Genomic DNA, 12,822 nt, shown 5'->3' on the forward strand with positions numbered 1-12,822 from the left:
TTACCCTGTCTATACCCCTCAAAATTTTGTATACCTCTATCAAATATACCCCCCACCGCCCCCATTCTCCTAAGCTCCAGGCAATTAAGATTTAAACTATTCAACCCTTCTCGAAAACTCAGGTCCTCAAGTCGTAGCAACAACTTTGTAAATTTTCTATGGACTTTCAATCTTATTGATATCTTTCTAGAACAGCACACAATACTCCAAATTATGGCCTCACCAATGTCTTATTCAACTAAACATAACATCTCAACTCCTGTACTCAATACATTGATCTGTGAAAGCCAATGTGCCAAAAGCTGTCTTCCTGACCATATCTGCCTGTGGCGCCACTTCCAAGGAATTATGGATCTGTATTCCCAGATCCCTCTGTTCTAACACACACCTCAGCTGCCTCCATCCACTGTGTAAATCTTACCCTGCTCTTATTCCTGCTAAAGTGCAACACCTCAACATTTGCCTGCATTAAAATCTGCCATTTTTCAGCCCATTTTGCCAGCAGATCCAGATCACTTTGAAAGCTTTGACAGCCTTCCTTACTGTCACTATGGCCCCAGTCTTGGTTGAATCCTCAAATTTGGTGATCCAGTTCACCACATGATCATCTAAGTCATTAATACCGATAACAAAAAACAACACACCCAGCACTGATCCCAGTGGCACACTACTTGTCACAAGCCTCCAGTCAGGGAGGTAACTATCTACTACCACTCTCTGGCTAATCCTGATAAGCCAATGTCTAATCCAATTTACTAGTCCATCTGAATGCCAAGTGACTGAAACTTCCTTACCAACCTCCCATGAAGCACCTTGTCAAAGGCCTTGCTAAAGTCCATGCAGACAACATCCACTGCCTTGCCTTTATACACTTTCCTGGTAACTTACTCGAAAGGCTTCCCAAGGTTGTTAGACACGACCCACAAAGCCATGTTGACTACCGCTGATCAGTCCATGTCTATCCAAATACTTACATATCTGTTCCCTCAGAATACTTCCCAATATATTATAGAAATTGCTTGCTTCATACCTTGCAGTTTCTAGAGGAACCAATTCATAAAGGGAATTAGTTTCAGGAGCCAACAGCTCTTCATAATAACTTTGTGGCCAGTTCTGGAAACTAGTCTAGAAAATATATTTTTCCTGGCAGTTCGGTATGGAAAGTAATGTAGATCATCCTAACCCTGTTCTCACCCAAACATCTAACTTTTCTTAAATGATAGTCAGAGAACAACTTTATCAATTCAAAGTCATAACATTACCTTTTCAATAGTTCCAGTCATTGGTGCCACTGCTGCTCCCTCGGCTCCAGAGGCATCAATTCCAACTAAATATTTGGGCACAGGTCTACTGAACTCTGCAGTCCCTTCCTAAAATAAAGATCAAAAATGATCAAACATACGTTGCAATAATTATATCTGGAATACAGAATTGGAACTTGGCAAGTTGTGCTCTCTCTCTCTCTCTCGTTGGTGGGTGAGAGACTGTTGCTGATTCTCAAATCACGAAACTCGGGGAAAAAAAGTGGCACGACAGATTTTTAACACAATAAATCAGCGAGTTGTTTTGTTATATCTCCCCACTCACTGTGAAAGGGGTCATCTCATTTTCTCATTGTTAGGGAGAGCCTGTAGCATGTAGAATTGTCAGGAGAATGATTAGTTTTTGTTATACTGCAGATCATGATCTTTATTGGAGGTCTTACTATTGCTCGCTTGGCAGGTGGACGGTGCGGATGCTTTTTAGCGGAAGTGGGTGGGGGAGGATTGTTGCTTTACTGCTGCTTGTGCGTAGGTGGGGGGGGGTGTAGAGGCATTTGGGGTTCTAACATTTTTACTGTCACTCAATCTTTGGGAAACTCTTCTGTTTTCATGGATGTCTGCAAAGAAAAAGAATTTCAGGATGCATATTGTATACATTTCTCTGATATTAAATGGAACTATTGAACTATTAAATCAGAACCAGAATCAAGTTTAATATCACTGATATATGTCATAAAATGTATTAACGTGCAGCAGCAATACAATACAATACATGATAATATCGAAAAACAAAAATAAGTAAATCAATTACACAGTAGATATATTATATATACACATAAATAATTAGAGAGGAGAGAGGGAAGGGGAGAGAGGGGGAGAGAGGGAGAGAAAGAGAGACTGTAGCATGTTGAATTGTCGGGTGAATGATTAGTTTTTGTTGTACTACAAATCATGGTCTTTATTGGGGGCTTTGCTAATCTACGCTTGGTAGGTGGAGGGTGCTGATGCCTTTTTGTGGAGTTGGGTGGGCTGGGAGAATATTTAGACTAGAATTGAAAGAAATAGCTCTTACCATTGAAAACAAGTGAATGCTGTTGTTTGTGATCACCACTTTAGATCTTGAAAGAATCCCATTTACTGAAGACTCCAAATATGTGGCAACTTCCTCTGTGTTAAGTTTCCCAAATACATGGAAAACCTGTCCATCAATCTGAGGTACAAGCAAAATTTCAAACTTAAATCTAACCTCTTATGTTTCAAGAGAATGATACAACAAACCATTTAACAATTCCAATTTTATCTTGAATTAATCCACAAATCTCATTTGTTCTTACATTTTGATAGTGATTCATTCGCTCACAGAATCAGAAGAGTCTGAGTTTGAATTATTCTAGCAAAGAGTCATCACATTTAAAGCATGACAAATGGTTCTTTCTACAATATGTGATTACATGGCTGCTACTGGATCCCAATGCTGCATTCTTCAGTACTTCCCTATCCATCTAAAATCATAAGTATAAAAATAAAATCATTTTCTAATTCTAAAAGGAAGGTTAATGCACTTATCAAAAATAATGATTACATTAGGATAATGGATGGTTGAACAGTTGCCAAAACTCTTAGCAAAATATTGCTGTTTCTTGCTGGTATGTTTAACTATACAACTGGCAATCTAACTTTAGATAGATAACAAACAACTTTAACTAAAACCCCAAATTCCATTACAATTTTAAAATTATTAATTTTAGATTTAAAAGATTTTGGGAGAGGAGATCAAAGTGAAGATTCTCTAATATCTAAAAATGACACCAATTAACTTTGGCCCCAGATTTGACATCAATTCTACAAGGAAAGTCATAATCACTACATAAAGAATTAAAGTAAACAACAAAAATATAATCAACTTAATTCTCGGAATAATTATTCAACGACAAATTGCAGCTCCAAAACCTCAAAGCTGCTTTAAGTTGTCCCATTGGGTAAATTCAACACTTGTATTATCATAATCTTAAATAGCAGGAAGATTCAAAATCTACACTTCATTTGTACTATATTGATTAGTCAGTGCTAACACTGTATAACTTGACTTATTTGAAAGTTCATTTATGTATGCCGTATTAATGGCTCCCAGGGTGGGGCAGATCATTCCACCAATGCTCATTGTCTATCTATACACTAAAAAATAACTACACAAGTGTGGCTCGAGAATTAGCCTTGACCACTCTCAGAATGGGAAGAATGAGAAAACTATAAGGCCTCTCCGGAAGATAGAGAAATGGAATGGGTAAATGCAAAGTGAAAGAAGCACTTTATACCCATCAACTGTACCAACTGAAGAAAAATCTGTCTAACTTGACACTGCTTTTCAAAAACTCTCAATTATAAGCTCACCTGAATACTATAAGTCCCATCATTGTTATATGCAACTTCAATATTCATCTCTTGTTTAGGATGTTGGGGGGAAGAAAGCCAGAAGAAACAAACACAAATATTAAACTCTGCAATGGTAATGCATTTTAAAATTATATATGTCAGGCTAATGCTCATTGAATCAAAGCTATCTTTTCTAATAAAGTACTGCACTTTTAGATTCAGCTATATGGAGTTGTAATATTTGTACATTGTAGGTAATGTGATTACAACTACTAGGGTGTGTATTTTATCTTCATCCTGTAGCATGTATTGTATGTACAAACCCCATTTCCAGAAAAGTTGTGATATTTTCCAAAAAGCAATAAAAACAAAAATCTGTGATATGTTAATTCACGTGAACCCTTACTTAACTGACAAAAGTACAAAGAAAAGATTTTCAATAATTTTACTGACCAACTTAATTGTATTTTGTAAATATACACAAATTTAGAATTTGATGGCTGCAACACACTCAACAAAAGTTGGGATAGAGGCATGTTTACCATTGTGTTACATCACCTTTCCTTTTAATAACACTTTTTAATCGTTTTGGAACTGAGGATACTAATTGTAGTAGATTTGCAATTGGAAATTTTGTCCATTCTTGCTTGATATAAGACTTCAGCTGCTCAACAGTCAGTGGTCTGATTCTCCTCTTCATGATACGCCATACATTTTCAATAGGAGATAGATCTGGACTGGCAGCAGGCCAGTCAAGCACACGCACTCTGTGTCTACAAAGCCACGTTGTTGTAGCCCGTGCAGAATGTGGTCCGGCATTGTCCTGCTGAAATAAGCATGGACGTCCCAGGAAGAGACGTCACCTTGATGGCAACATATGTCTCTCTAAAATCCTAATATACGCCTCAGAGTCAATGGTACCTTCACATACATGCAACTCACCCATGCCGTGGGCACTGAAGCACCCCCATACCCTCACAGTTGCTGGCTTTTGCACCTTTCGCTGATAACGATCAGGATGGTCGTTTTCATCTTTGGCACGGAGAACTCAATGCCCGTTTTTTCCGAAAACTAGCTGAAATGTGGACTCATCTGACCACAGCACATGGTTCCACAGTCTTTCAGTCCATCTGAGATGAGCTCAGGCCCAGAGAACTCACCGGCGTTTCTACATAGAGTTGATGTATGGCTTCCCCCTTGCATAATACAGTTTCAAGTTGCACTTCTGGATGCAGCGACGGACTGTGTTAAGTGACAATGGTTTTCCGAAGTACTCCCGAGCCCGGGTGGCTATAATTGTCACAGTAGCAAGACGGTTTCTTAGGCAGTGCCGCCTGAGGGCTCGAAGATCATGCGCATTCAACAGTGGTTTCCGACCTTGCCCTTTATGCACTGAGATGTCTCTGAATTCTCTGAATCTTTTCACAATATTATGTACTGTAGATGTTGAAAGACCAAAATTCTCTGCAATCTTGCGTTGGGAAATGTTCCTTTTGAACTGACTAATAATTCTCTCATGAATTTTGGTACAAAGGGGTGAGCCACGACCCATCCTTGCTTGCAAAGACTGAGCCTTTGATGGACGCTACTTTTATACCCAGTCATGATACCTCACCTGCTACCAATTAGCCTGCTTAATGTGGAGTCTTCCAAACCGGTGTTACTTGAATATTCTGTGCACTTTTCAATCTTATTTTAACTCTGTCCCAACTTTTGTTGAGTGTGTTGCAGCCATCAAATTCTAATTTTGTGTATATTTACAAAATACAATTAAGTTGGTCAGTAAAACTATTGAAAATCTTTTCTTTGTACTTTTGTCAGTTAAGTAAGGGTTCACGTGAATTAACTTATCACAGATTTTTGTTTTTATTGCATTTTGGAAAATATCCCAACTTTTCTGGAAATGGGCTTTGTAGTTTAAACTTGTTTTTATATCCCAGAGTTTTGAAACAGATGACTTATTATACTGATAGTGGAGGTCATTTTACATAATCCAAGATTCTGGAATTGCAGATTAGAAAGTAGTGAATATGACTCCCCTATTTATGAAAAGAAGGAAAAATAAACAGTGAGCTATTGACCTGTTAGTCAAATCTCATAGTAGGGAAAATAATGTAATCTATAAGAAACACATAGAAAACACTGGAGGAATGGCAGGTCAGGAAGTATCTGTGGAAATGAATAAACTATAAATGTTTTGGGCCGAGACCGTTCATCGCGACCTGATGTCAGTGTAATCTCAGTGTAATTCATACCCAAGGATGTAACAGCAAATACCATGAGAAGTAGGTCTGGACAGAGTCAACATGTGTTTATGAAAGGAAAATCATGTCAGATTATTGAGAATGCGAATAGTAGGATTGCTGATGAGGAAACGAGCAGACATGGTGCATTTAACGTTTCAAAAGGTTTTTAATAAAGTCCCAACAGGAGGTTGGTCAATAAGGTTCGAGCAGGCGGAATTAGGGAAGTATATAAGAAACAAGAAAGCCAAGACTGGGAATGCATATTTCTCCGTGTTGTATGCTGCGACTCCTGAAGTACTGCTGGAATTGTTAAGTGGACTCCAGTACTCCAGTAGTAACAGCATATGACTAAAATCAATGAGCGGACCAAATGGTTTACTTATAAGTTTTCCAATAATATTAAACTAGATGGGAATGTCAGTATGGAGGATGGAAAGGTGCTTGGGAATGTAGGGAAGCCGAATGATTGGACGAGAATGTAGAAGATGTAATATAATGTGGAAAGATGTAAATTAATATGGAAATATGTAAGATCATCTACCCCAGAGCATAAAACAGTATTTTTCAAATGGTGAAAGACTGAGTAATGTTGATATTCAAAGAGCCCAGATATGTTTGGACACATTCACGGAAAGCAAACAAGCAGGAAAGTAAATGATGTCTTAGCCTTCGTTGTGAGAGTATTTGAGGAAAGGTGACCACTGTGCTGGGAGAACATGGGCGGTGTGCATTCCCAGATAAGTGGTTAGATTGAATTTTTTCCAATATGTGAAGCCTAATCATCTGCATATGCTCCAAGTTTTGGGTCAAAGATCCTGTTGATTTTTTTTACCTGTTTTTTGTGACAGCAAATTTTATTCTGTGCCTCAAATTTTTGGGTAGTGATTTGTGAATTCTATAATCCTAAATTTCCATAACTGTATCAAAATCAGCATCAGGTTTATTATCACTATCTTACATGGTGAGAATGCACAGGATTGGAAAAAGCTGCAGAGGGCTATAAGCTTAGCCAGCTCCATCGTCCCCACCAACAAGGACAGCTTTAAAAGGCAAGGGCTCAAGAAGATGGCATCTGACATCTATCGTTAAAGACCCTCATCATCAGGAATGTGCCCTCTTCTCATTACTACAGGATCGTGAAGGTGATGAGCAGGTACAGGATCCTGAAGACCCACACTCAATGAAACAGGAACAGCTTCTTTCCCTTTGTCATCAGATTTCCAGACAGTCCATGAACACTACTTCATTATTCCTTTTCGTTTGCACTATGTATTTATTTTGTAATTTATAGTAATAGTTTATCTTTGCACTCTACAGCTGCTGCAAACAAAAAATTTCATGCAACACACACAAAATGCTGGAGAAAATCAGCAGGGCAGGCAGCATCTACAGAAATGAATAAAGTATCGAAGTATTGGGCTGAGACCCTTCTTCAGGGTGAAATGGAAGGGGGAAGATGCCAGAATGAAAAAAATATAAGGGGGATGGCAAGAAGGATAGTTAGAAGGTAACAGGTGAAGTCAGGTGGGTAGGAAAGGTAAAGGGCTGTAGCAGAAGGAATCTGATAAGAGGAGAGTAAAGCATTGGAGAAAAGGAAGGAGGAGTGGAAGGTGGAAGGACTGTTTAAGGCTCTGGAGGAGGTGAATGCAGGTGTTACACTTCAGCTGTTTGCAGGGTTAAGTGTAGGGAAGGAGATGAATAGACAAGGGAATCACAGAGAGGGACCGATCCCTGGGGAAAGTGGGGGTGGGGAGGGAAGGTAAAGACAGGTTTAGTGTCAGGACTCCTTTGCAGATGGTGGAAGTTGCGAAGGATGTTTTGGATGCGGAGATTCATGGACTGGACCAAGAGGAACTCTATCAGCCAGAAGATGGGATGAGCACGGATGTTTAGGAAATGGAGGAGATCCGAGTGGGGGTAGCATCAATGGTGGAGGAAGGAAAACTTCATTTGTTGAAGAAGGAAGAGATCGCTGATGTCCTGGAAAGGAAGGGGGCATCCTGGGAATAGATAAAGTGGAGATAAAGGAAGATAGAAAAGGGAATAGTATTTTTACAGGAGATAGGGTTGAAATTGGTAGGTTTATAAAAGACGTTGGTTGACAGCTTGTCTCCAGAGATGGAGTCAGAGATATCGAGACGGGAAGGAAGTGTCAGAAATGGGCCAAGTGAATTTAAGGAAGTTAGTGGCAATGTTGATCAAATTGACGAGCTCAGTATGGGTGCATGAAGCAGCACCAATGCAGTCGCCACTGTAGGGCAGGAAGAGTTGGGGAGTATTGCTGTTTAAAACAGTGACAATAAAACTGATTCTGATTTTACACTCTAATTGAACTACCAAAGATTTTGACAGTACAATGTGCCCACTAAACCTATGTCTAGCCAGACATTTCAGATAAATGGACAGGAATGGCTCTACACTGCTATGGTGCCCATTTCTGAGCACAAGCAATTGTATCAGGATTATTTCTTATAATGCTGTTTTGAACCTTGACTAACTCTAATACAATAAAGTATTATTTTATTACGTCCTTTAGGGTCTTCTACCCTTAGGGAGCAGACAATCTGAAAATTATCTGCAAAAATGATAACTAATGATCTGACAGTAAAGAATCTACACCCCACAGTTATGCTGGCCAGATATTACTTACTGTTCTGTTCTTCAAGCAATGTAAGATTTCGTCTGTGCACAATATTTAACCTTCTTCCACTGCTGTGTGCAAATGGTGAAAACGGATCTGTAAAATTATTCAGAAAATAGTATCTGTAAGCATGATAAAATTTTATCTAAGTTTCAACATGCAAATTACAAGATGCTCTTACCATGTGAAAGTGCTCTGAAAGTATTTGTTTGAATCCTTTCTTGTAGTATTAGAGCAAGTGTTGCTTGACAGAGAGCAGTTTTACTTGTAGCTCCCTTTGCTGGGAACAGTCCATCATAATGTTGAGGGATAAAATTTGTGTGTACATTTCCCGCCTCAAATTCCGGATGAGCAGCCAGGTTGAACAAGAAATCTATATTTGTGTTTAAGCCCACGATCTGTCAAAAACAGAATCAATCAACACTCACTGGACTTGTGCATCCAGAACTTCCAGTCATTCATAAACAGGAAAATTTGAAATGACTGAATTCTCTGATGGAGTTTCAATCTGAATGACAAATAGAATTAAAACACAGCAGCAATAGTTCAGTGAATAAAATCAGTATAGTTGTAGATCCAACCTTGGTTTAAAAAGAGAAATTAAAATATAACGTAAAAATATAAATTCCATAAAATATAGAGCAAAGTATAAACAAAATGCTGCAGGAACTCAGGTCATAAAAACACAACAAGTGACAATCATCCAACTTCTAAATAAATTCAAAAAGAGATGAATTATAACTTTTGTACTAATTCTTCAGATTATAGATTTTCATGCTAATATGAACTCCAAAATTCAGATACAATGCTACTTAAAAACAGAACTTCGGTCTGTAGAGTACAGGGGGCAGAATGAGTCCTTTCAGTCTGCTCTGCCATTTGATTATGGCTAATTTATGTTTCCTTCTTAATTCCATTCTCTGATCTTCACCGCATAACTTTGTTACACTTACTAACTTATCAAACTCCACTTTAAATATACCTATTCACCTGGCTTCCACAGTGGCCGTGGCAATTAATTCAACACCCTCTGGCTAAAGACATTTCTCCTCATTACCATTCTGAAGGGACATCCTTTTATTCTGAGGTTGTGTGCTCTGGTGCTAGACTCTCCCACAAATGGAAACATCCTGTTCACATCCACTATATCCAGGCCTTCCGGTGTTTGGTAGGATTCGCTAGGATAACCTCTCAACCTTCTAAGTTCCGGTACGTACTGGCCTAAAGCCATCAAGCACTCCTCACATTATGAGGTTCTTCATCTTTGGGATCATTCTTGTAAACTGCCTCTGGACTCTCTCCAACGTCAATAAATCGTCCCTTAGATATAGGGCACAACACTGCTCACAATATTTTAAAGCCTGTGTCATTCTATTAACCCAAGAAACATGGCTTATTATTTACGTCATATTTAAGCCAAATTCAGAGAACAAAAATATCCACGTTTTTCTCTAGGTCCTTTCGCACAGGTCTAAGTTATACATTTGGAGCATGTTACCCCAAATCTAGTTTTTTGTAGAGTAGTTCATCAAGATAAACAAAATTATTTACTAACATTTGTTAAATCCACACAATGTCAAGGCCCAGTATTTCTTTTAAAGTGATATTTGTTTATACTAGTACAACCAAATTAATAGACAGATTGAGCTGAAAATCAGCTGAAGAATTCATTGGGAACCATCTATCAGCCATTCAGACCTTTTCACCTTTAAGATTTCTGCACAATATCAAAATCTGAGACAAGCCGGAAGTCACTTGCCTTTGCCTCCACCATTGACTCATCAATACACTTTGCATCTTGGTCCTCAGTTTTCCACCAATCATACAGATGTAGAAATATAAAACTGGTGACTATTCTACACCATCATCCTAAGCCATAAAATTCAATCACTTCAGAATTTTTAAAATCCAGGATTTGCTATGTTTTGATAACTAAATTTAAAAGCTGTGAAGAGATTTGTCATTGCTAAATTATGCATCAAACTGTACACTGACTTACAGCTCTACCGTACTTTCTGGCAATTACACAGAATTCATACTTTGACGCTGCTGTGAAGTGAAATGGGGAAATGATGTGAACCACTGGTAAAAAGATAGGGATTGCAATTAAGTCTTTGTCTAAAAGTTATTCCTCTTTCTCTTTTTAAAACCATAGTATGAACAAGTGGGTTTGTATAATTGAGATCTCACACCAAATTATCTTCCCCTAGCAGTGATCAAAGCATACCAATGATCACGGTGGTCTCTCACAGCAAAAACTGCCAGAATACTTACGTTGTACTGACGCAAACAATACTTTAATTTATGTAGTGCTGCTGTGCGGTCATGTCCCCAAACCACCAGTTTAGCAATCATTGGATCATAATGCACAGAAACCTCATCACCTGAAAAAAGACATGAATAAAAACACCTATCACTTTCAAAACAGACTTACAAGATTCTGTAATAAAGACAGTGCTTGGAATATTCAAGTCGGCCAGTATTTGTGTACAAATATATTATATCATCTGTGTATTTCCAATACCTTGTCGGACTCCAGTCTCAATTCTTGTAAAAGCATCTGGTACAGGTGTGGACAGATGCAGCAAAGGGCCTGCTCCTGGCATGAAGTTGTTGTTTGGATCTTCAGCATAGATTCTTGCTTCAAATGAATGACCTCTGACAGAGAGTTCTTCCTGTGACATAGGAAGCTTTTCACCAGCAGCAACCTGAAGATAAATCAATGGATTGTTATTCCATTATTAATTTCACTACATACAACTATCCATTACAAGTAAGCTAAAGGCTCTGGCATCATGCAATGCCTCTGTGCAAACTGAAGCACATATTAAAGATCACATGTCAGACTGAATTCCTTACATCAATTTCTCTCACATTTTTCAAGATCCAGTGGTATAGTACTCTATTCATTGTGTCATCCTGCAATCTAGATAATCTTGTCAATTCAATTTAAGTGTGGTGGTTTGTATAAATTACATCATCACTATTCTAAAATCCAAAAATTTCATTCTATAAATGCACTATAGGGAAGTGGACTTGCCTCCTTTATCTGGTCTGGGTTACCAGTGCCCCCAAATGTACAGAGCAATGTTTCTCACTCAATGAATTCTGAATTGGCTTAAAGTGACGCAGTTTTAAACAACTGAAATCAAAATGTGGAACTGAATACCCATCGTTTTTACATTTTCTATCAAGACATGCTAATTTGAATACAAAATTTTATCTTGCAATTTCAGCCCTACAGTTAACTTGAATTAAACTTGTAGCAGAGATTCACAGAAATTCAAATCAACAAGTTAAAATTCAACACAGAGTACGAAGATCACAATATGAGAATGAGATAAACTGGATTTTGCAGTTCGGACTTATATTTCACATTACATGGTTAAAATAATAACATTTCAGACCATAAGACATCGGAGCAGAATTGGCCATTCAGCCCACTGAGTCTGCCCCAGCATTCCATCATGGTCTATTTTATTACCCCGTTCTCCTGCCTTTGCTGCACAGTTTCTGACATCCTTAAATAATCAAGAACCTATAAACTTCCATTTTAAATATCACCCAATGGCTCGTCCTCTACAGATGTCCTTGACAACGAGTTTCACAGATTCACTGTCCTCTGGCTAAAGGAATCCCTCCTCATCTCTGTTCTAAAGGGACGTCCTTAGGTCATGCCACTCTGGTCCCAGAATCCCTCACTACAAGAAACATCCTCTCCATGTCCACTCTGTGTGGCCTTTCAATATCCAATAGATTTCAATGAGATCCCACTCCCCATTCTTCTTTCATTCCAGTCAGTAAAGGCCTGGAGCCATTGGATAGTCTTCATATATTAAATCTTTCATTCCCAGAAACATTCTCGTGATCCTCCTGTAGACCCTCTCCAATGCCAGCACATACTTCTTAGATAGGAGCCCATAACTGCTCACGATGTTATTTAAGGCTATTTTACATCAATTTAATAGTTGCCTTTAAAGTGGGGTTAAAAAAAAGTAAACTTTTTTTCTTGTTGGATGATATACAGAAATTGCTACTTTGGAATTTCTTATAAAATGCTAGTTTACATCCACACAGAACTATTTTACTTGAATCCACAAGTAAAAAGGGTTTTTGTTTGTAATTGACAGGATTGGAGAGTTATGAAAGCTATTCCCTTAGTGAAACAAATACAGAATAAAAAAAACTTGAGATACTTCGAAAGGTTTCGTGATGAGAGACTAATGTTGAAAAAGTACATTCTAAAGCAATCTGCAGTGGAGAGTTATCATTATCAACTATTGTTGAACATGTTAGCAAA

General features: G+C 38.2%; 1 protein-coding gene across 3 annotated transcripts in view; it reads right to left on the minus strand.

Moving 5' to 3' along the window:
• mccc1 (methylcrotonyl-CoA carboxylase subunit) overlaps positions 1–12,822 on the minus strand; it is an 80,027-nt gene that overhangs the window by 15,910 nt on the left and 51,295 nt on the right. For all 3 annotated transcript variants that reach the window (XM_059944901.1, XM_059944894.1, XM_059944907.1), the window contains exons 11-17: positions 11,047–11,230; positions 10,797–10,906; positions 8,704–8,920; positions 8,532–8,618; positions 3,654–3,703; positions 2,335–2,472; positions 1,263–1,370 (exon numbers count right to left, since the gene is read on the minus strand). In XM_059944901.1, coding sequence (XP_059800884.1) covers positions 1,263–1,370; positions 2,335–2,472; positions 3,654–3,703; positions 8,532–8,618; positions 8,704–8,920; positions 10,797–10,906; positions 11,047–11,230 — 894 coding nt within the window. The remainder of the gene's footprint in view (positions 1–1,262; positions 1,371–2,334; positions 2,473–3,653; positions 3,704–8,531; positions 8,619–8,703; positions 8,921–10,796; positions 10,907–11,046; positions 11,231–12,822) is intronic.

This window comes from Hypanus sabinus, chromosome 2, assembly GCF_030144855.1.
Source record: "Hypanus sabinus isolate sHypSab1 chromosome 2, sHypSab1.hap1, whole genome shotgun sequence".
Classification (NCBI taxonomy): Eukaryota; Metazoa; Chordata; class Chondrichthyes; order Myliobatiformes; family Dasyatidae; genus Hypanus; species Hypanus sabinus.